General features: G+C 39.3%; 1 protein-coding gene and 1 long non-coding RNA gene across 5 annotated transcripts in view; one reads left to right on the top strand and one right to left on the bottom strand.

Moving 5' to 3' along the window:
- Positions 1 to 3,273: 3,273 nt before the first annotated feature.
- LOC115221341 (dynamin-1-like protein) overlaps positions 3,274 to 17,576 on the bottom strand; it is a 162,579-nt gene continuing 148,276 nt past the window's right edge. For all 4 annotated transcript variants that reach the window (XM_029791516.2, XM_029791518.2, XM_029791517.2 and 1 more), the window contains 2 exons: positions 6,420 to 6,631; positions 3,274 to 4,243 (listed from right to left, as the gene is read on the bottom strand). In XM_029791516.2, coding sequence (XP_029647376.1) covers positions 4,187 to 4,243; positions 6,420 to 6,631 — 269 coding nt within the window. In that variant the 3' untranslated portion in view covers positions 3,274 to 4,186. The remainder of the gene's footprint in view (positions 4,244 to 6,419; positions 6,632 to 17,576) is intronic.
- LOC118766880 overlaps positions 14,503 to 17,576 on the top strand; it is an 8,056-nt gene continuing 4,982 nt past the window's right edge. Inside the window, exons 1-2 of the long non-coding RNA XR_005002791.1 lie at positions 14,503 to 14,513; positions 17,116 to 17,123. This is a non-coding gene — a long non-coding RNA (uncharacterized LOC118766880). The remainder of the gene's footprint in view (positions 14,514 to 17,115; positions 17,124 to 17,576) is intronic.

Below are 17,576 nucleotides of genomic sequence, written 5' to 3'. Positions count from 1 at the left end.
AGTGAGGCTGAACCTAAAATCATGTGGTTGAGAAGGAAGCTTCTTACCACACAGCCATGCCTGTGCCTATTTGAGTACAGTTTTCCCCCACCTCTTTCCGTATTTATGAGTTTAGTCATACACACACAATGGGTTTCTTTCAACCCAAGGCCACATGGTTATCACGGGTTAAGTTCTCACTCACTGAATAATATTTTTTGTGTTTTCATTATTCAAGTTATAATGGAATGTTATAATGACAATCTGTTATCATAAAGAAAAATAACAACAACAAGATGTCTATTGTATACTATCAAAATGTTTGACAGACATCTCTGTAGTTAGGGAAATTTTAACCTTTTAGCATTCAGCTCGACTATATCCAGCCTAAATATTCAACCAGTTTTATGTTAAAACTGACCAGATCCAGCCTTTCACACCTATCCTACAATGTTGGTGTGTTTATGTCTCTATAATTTAGCAGTTTGGTCAAAAAAAAAACAATAAAATAAGTACTAGGCTTACAAAGAATAAGTCCTGGGGTTGATTTCTTTGACTAAAAAATCGTTTAAGGCAGTGTTCCAGCATTGCTGCAGTCAACATTCCATCATTTGAATAATGAGAACACAAAAAATATTATTCAATGAGCGAGAACTTAACCCATAACCATGTGGTCTTGGGTTCAGCCCCACTATGTTGCACTTTAAGCAAAAGAAACAACTCAAAGAAACCCATTGTGTGTGTGTGTATGACTAAGCACATAAATATCTTTCTAAAACCAAGCAATCACATTATGAAAATGTCTTAGCTACAAGGTAATTCATAATTAATTCAAAACAATGAATGGATCTTTTCGGTTTCAACGGCAGTTTTTTCTAGCAGTGTCATATGAAAGTGTCACCCATAATTATGACCCTAGTATCGATCTATTGCATTTCAATCTGTTTTAGGGTTAGGGGTGGGGAGAAGGGTATCTTTTTTCTTCACAAATGTAAATAAACCCAATCTGTTTCTTAAACGAGGGACATATTCATACGGCACAGAATGCTTTTTTTTTACCTCAATGGACGTCATTGATTGGTTGAAACTGCAGAAATTGAAGAAAAAACAACAAATATCTTACAAAGTATAGAATTTTCTCAATAAAGCCAAGAGAAAAAGATGTTTTATAAATAGATTCTACCAGTATACGAAGTTTAAAATTTTTTAGTTACCTAGAAATTATGTTAAAAACTGCTGTTCAAACCGAAAAGATCCCAATGAATAAACAAGCATTAAATTTGAAAAAATAATTTGAATGCTAAAGGGTTAACTAGCTCTACTCTCTAAAAATTAAAAAAAAAAAACTTTATAACTCATTAAGAATAGCTAGAAAAGTGGTAAAACCAATGAAGTGATCTGACCCAGTGCTTTAATTTACTAAACAAAGACAGAAACAGCTTCCGCTTTACACCTGCTGATACTGTCTGATGGAGATTAGAATTTTGTACTTGTTTCTGGAATACACCTAGTGTGTATATATCATCATCGTCATTTAATGTCTGTTTTTCTGTTTTTCCATGCTGGCATGGGTTTTCACAAGGCAGGTGGTGAAGGGGAATCCCAGCTTTTTTTTTATTCTACTTGTCTGATTTGATATTGTAATTTCAAGAGGAACTTGTAAAAATAAACACAAAGGGATAAACACATATCATTGCTAGAACTGAGGCACAAAGTCCAAAGACTACATGATTATACTATAGAAGAGATGATGACGGCGGTGATCACTCTTGTTGATTTTGACATATGAGTGTTTGAAGGAAAGGATTAAAAATTTTTTTAAAAAAGGTTAAAAAAAAGTCTACAATTCCAACCTGATAACCAACTACTTGACAGAGATGGACATCAAAACTGCCCCTTACCTCCCTATAAGCCAAACCTTGCTCCCTGTAACTTCTGGATTTTCTTCAAGCTGAAGGAGTCTGTGACAAGGGTCCTGGACACTTCGTTTTGGAGGACTTATATGAGGCCTTCATGAAATGCTTTGAAATTAGAGGATACTGTCTGATGGAGATTAGAATTTTGTACTTGTTTCTGGAATACACCTAGTGTGTATGTATCATCATCGTCATTTAACGTCTGTTTTTCTGTTTTTCCATGCTGGCATGGGTTGGACAGTTTCACAGGAGTTAACCAGCTGAAGGGCTGTTCAGGTTCCATGTCTGTTTTGGCATGGCTGGATGCCCTTCCTAATGCCGACCCCTTTACAGAGTGTATTGGGTGCTTTTATGCAGCACCGGCATGGGCGCTTTTTATGTGCAAGATTAGGGATGCTCAACTGGAGAAGGTTGCAGGGGACAAGCCTATATGCAAGGACAGCCATGCTTTTACTTAGCTTGACATGTCTTTTATATATATATCACCATCATCACCATTTAACGTCTGCTTTCCATGCTAGCATGGGTTGGACGATTTTGACTGAGGACTGGCGAACCAGATAGCTGCACCAGGCTCCAATCTTGATCTGGCAGAGTTTCTACAGCTGGATGCCCTTCCTAACGCCAACCACTCCGAGAGTGTAGTGGGTGCATTTTACGTGCCAGTCAGGCAGTACTGGCAACAACCTTGCTCAAATCTTTTTACACATGCCACTGGCACAGGTGCCAGTAAGGCGATGCTGGTAACGATCACGCTTGAATGGTGTCTTTTATGTTCCACCGACACGGAAGCCAGTTAGCCGCTCTGGCAACGATCACGCTCAGATGGTGCTCTTGGCACCCTACTAGCACGGGCACAAGTGCCAGTAAGGCAACGCTGGTAACGATCACACTCGAATGGTGCTTTTTATGTGCCACTGGCACCGAAGCTGGTTAGCTGCTCTATCAACGATCACACTCGTATGGTGCTCTTTGCACCCCGCTAGCATGGATGCCAGTCATCAAATTTGATTTTGATTTTGATATATGTACACCAGTGGTTTTCAACCAGGGTTCCGTGGAACCTTAGGGTTCCGCCAGTACAGTCCAGGGGTTCCGCAAGAAGTTACAAAAATGTTAAAATCGGCAGTAATTTTTAATTCTCCTGTGCAGATATGTGTGCATAAGACAAATTATTGCACAGGGGTTCCTCGAGCCAGTGAAATGTTTCCTTGGGGTTTCACTTCAGCAAAAAGTTTGAAAAGCACTGATGTACACACATGTATATATAGATGTTACACACAAGCATAATATATCTTATAACACACACACACACACACACACACATGTATTTTAAAGAAGGAAAACAAGAGATCAAAACAATAAATAAAAACAACCATTTAACAACAAGAATCAATTCAAGTTCATTTGATTAAATTACATGCCATAATATATTGCTAGTTGATAGGATAACAGAACTGTTGTCTTTTTGTTGCTTTTTTTTTCTTATTTTTTTTTACAGAATGTAGGTGGGGGGGGTGATTGGAGAGGGGGGAGGGAAATATTAAAAAGAAATATCTATCCGATATATCTATTTCTCTATCTACCTACCTACAGTAGCTAGATAGACGATGTACCTTTATTGAATTTTGGTGGGTGTAAAAGAATGTTTGTTTTTGACTAAAACAAAGAAACAAGTAAAAAAAAACAACAAAAAAACAACATTAATGTTTCATTAGGAATGTCACCCTGAAAAAAATTTTGAAAAAAAAAAAAAATCTATTTCATCTTTATTTTTTTTTGTATTTTCTGGTGGGTGAGGATGGGTGGGTGGGCGGGAAGAATGTGTTATACATTGTTGTTGCTACTGTTGCATGTGTCCTCTTGTCAGTTGTTGCTGGCAGCAGAAAACTGCAGTTTATACCAACAGTAAGGAAAGCAGATGTTTTTGTTTATTCTTTGTTTTTTTTTTTCCCTGAAACTGGACACTGATTGGGTCTGTCACTCGGCTGGTCAATGAGGATCCTGCATCCATTACGGAGTTAGTGAGCACAAGACAACGTTTTGTCAGTACAGAGTACAAAAAAAAAAAAAGAAAGAAAGAGAAAAAAGAGCAAGAGAGAGAGAGAGGAAGAGAAAAACATTTTTTCGGAGAGCAGAAGACGAAAGTGAGGCTGATGAAGTAAAGAACCGACAATAGACTCCGAAGCTCGACTTTGGTGGTGTGATGAAAGCGGCAACAGCAGCCAGCCTGTCCCCATGTTACTCCTGATAGACTGTAAAGGATTGTGCAACTATAAGAAGGCAGCTGGTCACCATAGGTGAATCTCACGGATTTCACTAATGATCTGGCTAGCACGTTGTAAAGCCTGAAATTAGCAAAAAAAAATATATATAATAATAATAATAATAATAAATAAATAAAGTCATAATTTCTAACATTGGCACAAGGTAACAAATTAGGAGATAAGGTAAGTCAATGAAATCAACCACAGTATTTGACCAGTACTTGAACCCTCTAGCGGCAAGCTGGCAGAATCAACAGACTTTTAGTTCCACTGCGAAAAGTTCCCAAAGCGAGGTTCAAAGAGATGAAAAGACTTCAACAGCTAGAAGAAAGCTATTGTGAAATTGATTGAGGAGCTTTTCTCAGATATGATGTCCACTAAACTTTGTACTCTCCCATCTTTGCATAACCATATGATGGACTCACCCATCAAAGACAACATACGAGCGTTCAGCTTTTGCTGAATGGTCTGCACAAATGACTGGTTTATAGTGATCCAATCTATGTGCTGTACATTAGCTCACTGCCCTCCATCAAATCAACGTTGCCTGGACGGTTGCATGCTGGCATGGGTTGGATGATTTGACAAGAGATGGCAGACAGGAAATCTGTCCAGGCTCCAGTTGTTTTTAGAGCATGGTTTCTATGGCTGGATGTCCTTTCCAATGCCAATCACTTTACAGAGTATACTGGGTGCATTTTACAGGGCTCGTGTAGGATGGGTCAGTAAATTGAAATTATTTTGATCCATTATAAGAAGTAAAAGAGCAATTTATCACACTTTATCATATGCATAACTATCTGGTCCTTGACTAGTCATTTTCTAATTCCTGTTCTGTGGCATGCTACCCATTACACGTGCATAATTGTGTTTTCAAGGCTGTGCCATAAAGTAAATGAAAATGTGTATTTATTCGAAGTGATCGCAGAGCAACATAAGATGAAGTGTTTTGCTCAAGAACGTAATGCACCACCTAGTTTAGGAACAGAAACCACAATCTTATCATGAGTGCAACACTATAACTGCTAGACAATGTGTCCTCATCACCAATATAAACAGAATAAAGACACCCTTCAGTCATGAATGACCGTGGGATTGCTCCGAGGCACAAGTCCGGGCAAGGTTGTTAATGTAAGACCAGCAGTCACCTATGCATACCAGCCTCCCCTCTCCGTGCTACCGATGTTATCCAAGGGAAAAGTAAAGGCCAATACAACTTGTCACCAGTGACATTCCAACTTATTTCTACAGCTGAATGAACTGGAGTAACGTGAAATAAAGTGTCTTGCTCAAGAACATAACATACAGCCCAGTCCAGGAATCGAACTCACTACTTCATGACTGTGAGCCCGACACTAACCACTGAGCCACGTACCTTCACCAATATAACCACATATATATATGAATATATCAAATTTTTTTTTTTGAAGAATAGATGTTGAAGTGTATGCATCTTTTATGTTCCTACTCAGAACCTCTCATAATAAGCTGAAGGCTTATTGCTGCTTGTACCAGCAGTGGGTGGAGATAGCAATATATCTTTCAAATGGATCCTTAATAATCAACATGATGGACAACTGGTATTGTTTTTTTATTATTTTTGAACCCCTTTTCCTATTGCAGCTTTTGGTGGTTTCTCTAGGTCAAGCTGCTAATTCTCTGCATTGAGAGGTCACAGCTTCAGTACAATGGACATGAAATTAGAATGCTGCAGGAAAAAAAAATGCAAGATGGACTCTTCAAGCCAAGCCAACCGGAGACCTAATATCTATAGTTCCAATTGGTCAGACTTGGGAATCCAGTTGGAAAGTGTAATGGTGGCTGCTTCTGATAGGACTCTACGGAGGAAGTGTCTGAGAATTTTACCCCAACTACCTTTCCTAACTTCCAGGAAAGCAAGGGAAGAAAATGAATGAATGGATACTGAGACAAAGAAAACAGACATCATGGAATATTCTAGAAAACAGCTTACCATGTCTGGTGTTAAATAAAATCAAATTCCAAGTATCTGAACATATTCAAAATATATTTCAAATATTTTAATTCCACCACAAAAATGTTTATGAAACACAGCCTAAGGATAATCAAGAAAAAACACCCACAAACATTCCAAATGCATATTCTCACATCTGCCCTGGATCTTAGTCAAGAAACTTTTAACAATTGCCACTTTGAATTTCTCTCCGGTTAAGAATAAAACAAGAATAAATGAAAAAAAAAATGAATAAATAAAGGAAAGAAAGAGAGGAATACCCACTTGTAACATTTCGTGACCTTCTTTTCTCCGGGTAGCAATGTGTTCGGACTCATCCAGTAAGGTGTCGATCTCTTCCTTCTTGTATAATTGACTAACGAGCTCACTCTGTAAGTTGTCCTTGACGTAATTAACTAAAAAGTGCATAATAGCTTTCGGTACACTGTCTTGTATACTCTTACGGACAATCAAGAAGTAAGCTTTGATAAGACGTTCTGAAACAAAAAAGAAATTAATGACATTTTAATTTAACGACCTTTTTTTTTTTTTCCCCATAAACCTTACTTTTTGCTTTTTGGTACTTTGCCCAGAATAACTGTAATAATGGTTACAGCAATGCTAATGGTGGTGGTAAGGGTTGTGGTGGCACTGACTTTTCTACTGTAATCACTATAGTAATGTTCACAGTGAGGGTTGTGGTGAGGGTGGTAGCAGTGAAGGTTGTGATGCTATCATTTCTTCAAAGCTGATTACATCGACCCCCAGCAATCAACAGGTTCTTATTTTATTGGCCTCGAAAGAAGGAAAGGCAAAATAAACTTTGGCAGTATTCAAACTGAGAATGTAAAGACAGACAAAAATGCAACCAAGTAAAATAAATTAGCATTCAAGGTTTTAATGGAAATGATATTCAACATCTGTTATTGTTTTCTGCGAGCTTATTATATTTTTCCATGCTGGCATGGGTTACACAAAATTTTTTGAAGTAAGATTTTACAGCCAGATGGTCTTCCTGAAGCCAACATTTATGTTGTTTTCATGTAAGGTACTTCTATTCCATAGGTCTTTTGATGTTGGACTGCCAAGCTGCAGGACATAAACAGCACCACTGCCCAAGTGATGTCAATGTGAAGGAAGACATGTAGAGGGAGAGAGAGAGAGAGAGAGAGGGAGGGAGAGGGACACACACACACCATAGGCATCTGTAGTTTCTTCTGGCCAAGATTTCATTCACAAGGCATCTGCCTAAGGTGTCACGCAGTCAGATCAAACCTGAAAACATGATTCATCATTGTTGTCATCCTTCTCCATCATCATCAATCATTATCAACATCCACTTTTTCATGCTGGTAGGAGTTGGATGAAATTTGTTAGGGGAGATCTATGACCAGATGCCCTTCCTGTCACTAACTCTCAACTGTTTCTGCGTCACACATTTCATTACAATATGGGAAATACATTTTATGAATATAAATATAAATATAGAAATATTACATTTCTAAATATCTCAGATATAAGCTGGGTCGAGGTGCTTGGGTCCCCCTTGTAAACATAAGGACACAGGAAATGTCACGGCTGACAGGAAGCTAAATAGCAGTGGTGTGATTTCCTTCATGGGACCGTCACATTAAGTTGACAGTATACAACTACTTTATATAAATATAATTCCTTATATCATCCTTTAACATCTGTTTTCCATGCTGGCATGAGCTGGATGTTTTGACCAAAGCTGATAAGCAAGAGAGCTGCACCAGGTCCCAATCTGATTTGGCTTGGTTCTTATAGCTGGATGTCCTTCCTAACAACAATTACTTTACAATGTATGCTGAGTGCTTCTAACGCGGCACTGCCATGAATGCTTTTACATGGCACCAGCATAAGTACGTTTTATGTGGCACCAGCCCAGGGTTTTACCGGGCCAATCTTTTTCATCAGGAGGAGCAGCATCAACTCTTCTGCTGTGGATGCCAGGTGGTCTTGAGTACAGCAAGGCACCAGATATCTTGGTCCTTTGTCATCTCCTCCATAAGGTTCAGTGTCCTGAGGTTGTGCTTCAGTACCTCATCCCATGTCTTCTTGAGTCTTCCATGAGTTCCATCGACTTTGAATGATCCCAACATTATGATGACAAATTTCAAACTCCTAGAGTGCATTCTCAAACTTTTGCTTTCATTTTGTTTACATAAAAATTTGTCATCATAATGTGAGATTTTCTATCATGCACAAAATACCAGTTTTCAAATCCTGTTTTCTGATTGGGTAAAAGTGAGTAAACTCCGACATAATGGAGAAGAGTTGATGTCAGTCCCAGAACAGCTGTCAGGTATCTCCACAAACCTGGCTACTATGGCAGAGTAGCAAGAAGGAAGCCACTTCTTCAACTAGCCAATATCAAGTGGAGAAAAGATTGAGCCAGTGAGATGGTGGAGAGGTCGCTAACATTTTGGGATAGTGTCATATTCTCTGATGAGTCCAGATTTGCTGTATTTTCTGACAGTGGTCAAGTGAGGGTCTGGAGGTTCTGTGATCAAGAATTTGACTTAAAAAGATTGCAGCCAGCAATGAAACATGGTGGTTATTCTGGGGAATGATTTGGAGCAATGATCGATCAGAGCTGGTGGAGTATGAGGGAAACATGAACTCAGATAAATATGTCAATATTACAGGAAGGGTTCTTTCCAATCTTCTCCACTGGTGAAATGATTAAAGAAGACTCATTATTTATGGAAGATGAGGCTCCTTGTCACATGGCTAAAAAAACCCAAGATCGGATGGAAGAGAATTGCATAAAACGCTTCCATGGCCAAGCCAGTCACCAGATACTAACCCTACTGAACACCCCTGGGGCATAATAGACAGGCCATTTCGTAAAAAGAACAAGAAATCATTCTCAAAGCCAGATCTTTTGAGATTACTGCATGAAACATGGCAAGAAAATCCTCAAGAGAATATTCATCATCTGATCAGTAGCATGCCTAATAGGGTCCTTGCATTGAAAAATGCAAAAGGCATGTCTACTAAATATAAGATATTCACATCATAAGAATAAATAATTTGAATGCATAATTTCAGATTTAAATAAACTTTAATGATTAAAAGGGTGTCTATTTACATACATTGCGCCAGTGTGTTTTACTATTGAAGTCATGAACACATAAGTTAAAATGTGCTTGACGTGTGTATGTGCATGTGTGCACGTACTGGTTTCACTTTCCACCAACTTCAAAGCAAATGTCGTCCTCAACACATAACGAAAACAAAATTAAATAAAAATATTTTACAGATATTTATGAACAACCAGCTGTAAACATTGACAAATCTGAGACAAAGAACGATTGAGAGCCAATATTTATGTATGTGTGTGTGAAACTGATGACGTAAATACAATTTAGGATAAAAATTTGGTTTTCATTTTGATTGAAATGCTGATAGACTGGGGGTCGCACGGGCGCGAAAGTTCTGTTGCTATCCTCATTCCGTAAACGGTGGCTTTTAACGGGTGGAAAGGTGAACCATCCTGGGGTACAGAGGATTCGCAATCTAGACTAGGGTCTGAAAGTTTACCACACCATAGTGGGTTACGCCATGGTCCCTCTGCTTTGTGGCAGAAGTAGGAAGAAAGAGTGAGAGAAAGTTGTGGTGAAAGAATACAGCAGGGTTCACTATCACCCCCCACGCTCCCACTGCAACCTCATGGAGCTTAGGTGTTTTTGCTCTATAAACACAATGCTCGGTCTGGGAATCGAAACCATGTTCTTACGACCGCGAGTCCGCTGCCCTAACCACTGGGCCATTGTTGCTCCACATGACGCTGTTGCTGTCATTATTGGTGTTGATCAAAACAGGATGAAGTTTAATGTTATTATTATAATGAAGTAAGGCAGCAAGCCAGGCAAAACCTTTAGTAGCATTTTGTTTGTCAGTATGTTGTGAGTTCAAATTCTGCTGAGGTTGACTTGGCCTTTTATCCTTTCCAGGTCAATAAATTGAGTACTAGTAAAACACTGGGGTCGATGTAATCACCTAACCCTCTCCCGCCAAAATTTTGGGCCTTGTGCCTATAATAGACAGGATTATTATAATGAATTGTAAAAATTTATTTATATTTCTATGTATTTCATCATTATCGCATAATTTCCTATAAAAAGCAGACTGCTTCACGGCCCCAGGGAAATGCACTGGAACAGCCGCTCTGATTCACGGGGCTCATACTTGCGGATCAGCCATCTTTGCCTTGATAGCAGTGAGCAGAAATTGCAGACATTCAAAATTGGCAGCCACAGAAAAGACCCGAGATCAATAAAAGACTTTAAGGAAAAAAAGGACTGGGGCCAATTCATACAACTAAAAAGAATTCTCCAAGTCAGTGCTCCAGCATGGCCACAGTCTAATGAGTGAAACAAGTAAATGATATAATATAAAAGATATATATTTATATTTTGTGTTCTGTTTTTCTAGTTGCGTCAACAAGCTTTATATCTTATGACGTACATCACAATACCACAAATTTTTTCATCATACACCCAGTGATGGCGTCATCCAATGATGTTTGCACTTTCACATAACAACAGATAAGGAATGACCATGCAATATAAAGCACTTGGTGTGGTACTGTCACTCCTCTGAGACAATGATGCTGACCCATAATAAGATTAAAATGAGTTCGAATTTCTAACATAGGCAAAAAATCCCCAAAATCAGAGAACAGAGTATTATTTATTAAATCAACATTTCTACTGTTCAGGTACAAATGTTGATTTACTATGCTGACCCCGACAACTTGAAAGAGAAAATGAACCCTGCCATGGTCTGAATTCAGACACTGCACTCACCACAACTTTCTCTCACTCTTTCTTCCTACTTCTGCCACAAAGCAGAGGAACCATGGTGTAACCCACTATGGTGTGGTAAACTTTCAGACCCTAGTCTAGATTGTGAATCCTCTGTACCCCAGGATGGTTCAGCTCTCCACCCATTAAAAGCCACCGTTTACGGGATGAGGTTAACAATGTAGCTTTCGCGCCAGTGCAACCGCCAGTCTATCTCGTGTGGTGTGTGGATCTTCAAGTTGCCGCACACATTGTTTGTAGCTTAGCATAGGCGCAAATTAGAAATTGTCCTGATTTCTTAGCTAGATCACATGCTGGAAGCATGTCATTCTCATGTTCACATGAATTGTACACCTTGGTGAATGTGGGTGTGTTGTTTATTGTTTATCAGGTCATTGTGTGCTGTCAGTTCACTGAACAATCAAACTAATCTTCAATGTGGGTCAATCATGAGTGCATGTGTGGGGATGGGAGAAGGTGCGTGGCTTAGTGCTTAGGGTATTTGGCTCACAATCATAAGGTTGTCAGTTCAATTCCTGGCGGTGTGCTGTGTCCTTGAGTAAGACACTTTATTCACATTGTACCCATTAACTCAGCAGGCAAAAACAAGTTGTACCTGAACTTTAAAGAGCCAGCCTTATCACATTCTGCATAATGCTGGATCTCCCCAAGAACTACATTAAGTGTATGTGTGTCTGTGGAGCGCTCAGCCACTTGCACTTTAATTTTGTAAGCAGGCTGTTCTGCTGATCAGATCAAGTGGAATCCTTGACACTGTGACAGAGTGCCAGTTCTCTCTCTCTGAATATATATCTTTTACTTGCTTAAGTCATTATGCGGTGGCCATGCTGGAGCACCGCCTTGGAGAATTTTTTATTAAATGAATTGACCCCAGTACTTGTTTCCTTTTCTCTTTTATACCTGGTACTTATTCTATTAGTCTCTTTTGCCGAACCACTAAGTTATGGCAAAATGAAAGCATCAACACCTGTTGTCAAGTGGTTTTGAGAGACAAAGTGAAAGAAAGAGACACACACACACAAACATACACACCCAAAAACATCCTTACACACATATACATACATGCATACACACACAAACAGAAACACCAACACACACGTCATCTTGCTCCTCAAACACATCACATACCACACCCTCACAAGTATGTACATATATATATATATATATGGGCATGGCTGTGTGGTTAGGAAGCTTGCCTCCCAGCTACATGGTTTCGGGTTCAATCCCAACATGTGGAACTTTGGGCAAGTGACTTCTGCTATAGGCCCGGGCCAACTGAAGCTTTGTGATTGAATTTGGTAGGCGGAAGATACTGCCGCATGTGTATGTGTGTGTGTAGGTGCTTGTGCCTCTCCGAGAGAGGGAACATATATATATATATATATATATATATATATATATATATACATACACACACACACACACACACTCCTACACTAGCACACACATACATACACAGCTACACCAATGCACCCACACACATGCACATACAAACCTCCACACACACACACAAGCACTGATATACACACACACACACACACACACAGAGTCACACCTACACATTAACATCTAACCTTCTTCAAGTCAATCAAGCACAAGACACATACCAGCTTTGATATTTCACATTCCAAAAACGCCTTAAACACACTTTATCTTTCTACATTCCATCAACTCAGGAATGTAAATACGCAAGTAATACTGGCAATCTCTCTTCCTAAACTGGATTAAATTCTTTCTTATATATGACCACTCTGTCTGGTATTCGCCATAATAGATCACTAGCCACTAAACCCTTTTCTATTTTCTCTCACTGTTTATTTCTGTGGAAGAGCGTAGGCTCAAAACGTAAAAGACGTTCTCACTTCCCAAGCGTTAAACTAATACATCTGTTTGTTGTCTACACCACCTGTCTTCACCTCTTGTTTTTTTGTAAATTATCACTAATATATCATCATCATCATCATCATCATTTAGCGTCCGTTCTCCATGCTAGCATGGGTTGGACGGTTCAACTGGGGTCTGTGAAGCTGGAAGGCTTCATCAAGCCTAGTCAGATCTGGCAGTGTTTCTACGGCTGAATGCCCTTCCTAACGCCAACCACTCCGTGAGTGTAGTGGGTGCTTTTTACGTGCCACCCGCACAGGTGCCACCCGCACAGGTGCCAGACAGAACTGGCAAACGGCCACGAACGGATGGTGCTTTTACGTGTCACCGGCACGGGGCCAGGCGAGGCTGGCAACGGACACGAACGGATGGTGCTTTTACGTGCCACCAACACGGGGGCCAGACAGAGCTGGCAAACGGCCACGAAACGGATGGTGCTTTTACGTGTCACCGGCACGGGGGCCAGGCGAGGCTGGCAACGGACACGAACGGATGGTGCTTTTACATGCCACCAACACGGGGGCCAGACAGGGCTGGCAAACGGCCATGAACGGATGGTGCTTTTATGTGTCACCGGCACGGGGGCCAGGCGAGGCTGGCAACGGACACGAACGGATGGTGCTTTTACATGTCACCGACATGGGGGCCAGACAGGGCTGGCAAACGGCTACGAACGGATGGTGCTTTTACATGTCAACGACATGGGGGCCAGACAGGGCTGGCAAACGGCCACGAATGGATGGTGCTTTTACGTGTCACCGGCACGGGGGCCAGACAGAGCTGGCAAACGGCCACAAACGGATGGTGCTTTTACGTGTCACCGGCACGGGGGCCAGGCCAGGCTGGCAACGAACACAAACGGATGGTGCTCTTACGTGCCACCGACACGGGGGCCAGACAGGGCTGGCAAACGGCTACGAACGGATGGTGCTTTTACGTGTCACCTGCACGGGGGCCCTGATGTTGATTGACCTCTATTTGGTTTGATTTTGATTTTGACTGTTCTCACTGGTCTTGCCGGGTTTTCTCACGCACAGCATACTTCCAAAGGTCTCGGTCACTGGTCATTTCCTTGGTGAGACCTAAAGTTCGAAGGTCGTGCTTCACCACCTCGACCCAGGTTTTCCTGGGTCTACCTCTTCCACAGGTCCCCCCAACTGCCAGGGTGTGGCACTTTCGCACACAACTATCTTCAGCCATTCTCATCACATGACCATACCAGTGCATACGTCTCTCTTGCACACAACAACTGATGCTTCTTAGGTTCAACTTTTCTCTCAAGGTACTTACACTCTGTCGATTATGAACACTGACGTTACACATCCATCGGAGCATACTAGCTTCATTTCTTGCGAGCTTACGCAAATCCTCAGCAGTCACAGCCCAAGTTTCACTACCATGTAGCATGGCTGTACGTACACATGCATCATACAGTCTGCCTTTTATTTTGAGCGAGAGGCCTTTTGTCACCAGCAGGGGTAAGAGCTCTCTAAACTTTGCCCAGGCTATTCTTACTCTAGCAGTTATACTTTCAGCGCACCCGCCCCCGCTACTGACTTGGTCACCTAGGTAACGGAAACTATCAACTACTTCTAGCTTTTCTCCCTGGAAAGTGACGGAAGTTGGTCTCAGAGCATTTTCAGTGTTAATTGTTCCTGAGCATCTGCCACATACAAAAACCATCTTCCTAGTTAGCCTTCCTTTGACATTGCTGCACCTCTTATGTGTCCATAGCTTACACTTGGTGCATCTTATAGAGTTTCTACCTACACCTTTTCTACAGATCGAGCAGGGCCATCTACCTGAAGGCGTTTGTGATTGGTCTACCTTCCTACTTATTAGGACTTTGGTTTTGGCTAGGTTGATTCTAAGGCCCTTCGATTCTAAACCTTGTTTCCATACCTGAAACTTCTCTAGTTCTCCTCTATATATATATAATTACAAATAAGAAAATGGAGGAACACATTAGTTGGTTTATCAGCTGTAGGATAATATAAATATATATATATATATATATATATATATATATATATATATATACCAAGTAAGTTAAGAGTTGTGGATCCGACCCACTAAGGGATAATTGGATAAGTATTATTCCTTAGTGGGTTGGATCCACAACCCCTAACTTACTTGGTATCGCCATGATAGACTGTTAGCCACTACACACATTTTTTCTCTCCTTGTTTTTTCTGTGTCCCTTTCTGTAGAAGAGCATAGGCTCGAAACGTAAAAGACTTTTTCTATTCCTGAGCGTTATACTAATACATCTGTTTGTTTTGTACACCACCTATCTTTGTCTTTTCATAAACTCTCCCTATATATATGTGTGTGTGTGTGTGTGTGTGTGTAAATATATATATATATATATATATATATATATATACACACACACACACGTATATATGTGAAAAATATATATGTTCCTCATGTGTATGCAGTTTTGTTCTGACATAACTGTAATAAGTAAGATATATTAATCGTAAAATTACTATTCTTATAACTTTGAAAAATATCTGTTTATATTTCATATTATATATTATATCTAATATGAATAATAGAATGCATCTAATATTAATAATATTAGTAATAACTGATTATTGTGTATGCTTATAAATGTAAATATGTATGTTCAATTAAGTATATATATAAGTATTTATGTATATTTATATATGTATGCATATGTATAACTATATATGTAAGTATTTAAATGTGTGTGTATTTTTATTTATTTTATATTTATAACTTAACATTATGTACTTTATAATCTCTGACGAAGCCTACAGAAACACCCAAGTACCTCAATTTCATCTACTTCAGTCTAGTTGAGTAATAAAGGTAGAATGAGGTATTTTTGCCTCTAGGCTGAAACAGCTGTAAGTTATTTTCCCAATTTATATTCATGTATGTTATATTGTAATAATTACTGGTATCCTTATATTTTAATATATTTTATATCTTATATGTAAAGCATAACATGATACATGTATGTATATTTTTGCAATTGTCAGTTTAGTAAATAAATAAATAAGTTAACATAATATAATGTCTAAAAGTTGATGAACCACCTATTGATCCCCTCTATTTTCTTATTGCTATATAAATTAATGGTAAAATATCTCTTTACCTTCACCCATTTAGTACACTCAGTAATGTAATTGCAATGCAATGAAAAAACACTTGTGTATTAATAATTGGGTATTCTACAAGCAGTATATTGGATAGATATTATCCCTTGGTTGTTTGGATTCACAACCTGTAACTTTCTTGGAGTTATATACACATATATATACACATATATATATATATATATTATATATATATATATACACACATATATATATATACATATACACACACACACTTATATATACACACATATATACATACATACATATATATACATACATACATATATACATATATATACACACACATATATATATATACATACATAAATTAATCAATATAGGGTAGCAAAAAATTTAATAGAAATTTTTTCGCCACCAGCGGTCTAGTGAGAAAGATAAAATAGTAAGAGACTATATATATAAATTCAACAACAATTGAGGAACGGCCTCAATAGGCCATTCGACCCACTAGAAAGAGCAGCCAGGACTCAAACTGCCAAGTAGTAGTAATTCAGAAATTAAAGGAAAATTAAAAAACATATACCCTATTCATCTTTAGACAATGCATTGTTTCAACGTTTTTAATGGCAAACCAGCCTAGATATTACCGCCTCGTGTATATCTGTCCCTCCTGGCTCCTTTACCGATGAGACGTAGCCTTTGGTAGATTGACTTGATTAAGTTTAATTTAATTTAATTAGGCTGGTTTGCCATTAAAAACGTCGAAACAATGCATTGTCTAAAGATGAATAGGGTAAATGTTTTTTAATTTCCCTTTAATTTCTGAATTACTACTACTTGGCGGTTTGAGTCCTGGTTGCTCTTTCTAGTGGGTCGATGGCCTATTGAGGCCGTTCCTCAATTGTTGTTGAATATATACATACATATATACACATATATACACACACACACACATATTCTTTTGAATAAAATCAGTGAAATCTTCAAAACGTGTCGAAAGTAAAAGTATTTGATATATATCTGCATTAAACTCCATATATTTATTTATTTACAGGTACAGCAAGGAACGCAGGTACAAGATTTTCTGGGCAGGGAACACTGACGGGGTTGGTGGCGTGAGTATACTTATCGCTGAGAAATGGGTAGATAAAGTAATTGAGGTAATCAGAGTAAGTGACAGAATACTTAAGATTATATTAGTGCTTCATCATAGTTTAGCAACCATTATATCAGCCTATGCTCCTCAGTCGGGGCTACCCGATGGACAGAAAGACCGATTCTATGACACTCTACTGCAGACTACCTCATTGACGAACGACAGAGACCTTATCTTTGTGGCTGGTGACTTCAATGGTCACGTTGGACGACATGCTGGGGGCTTCCATGGCGTACATGGAGGCTATGGCTATGGCTCCCGCAACGAGGAGGGAACCAGGCTGCTGGAGTTCTGCGATGCAAATAATCTTATGATTTGCAACACTAACTTCAGGAAACCTACCAGCCACCTAGTCACTTACCAATCGGGCCAACATACCAGCCAAAGGGAGAGATGGCTGCTTATAAATGCCAAAACCTTCCCAGGTGAAGAACGTACCCCACAACATAGACTGGTA

This window comes from Octopus sinensis, linkage group LG18 (assembly GCF_006345805.1).
Source record: "Octopus sinensis linkage group LG18, ASM634580v1, whole genome shotgun sequence".
Lineage (NCBI taxonomy): Eukaryota > Metazoa > Mollusca > Cephalopoda > Octopoda > Octopodidae > Octopus > Octopus sinensis.
Note: the sequence above shows the minus strand (reverse complement) of the source record. Positions and strands in the feature narration are given on the sequence as shown.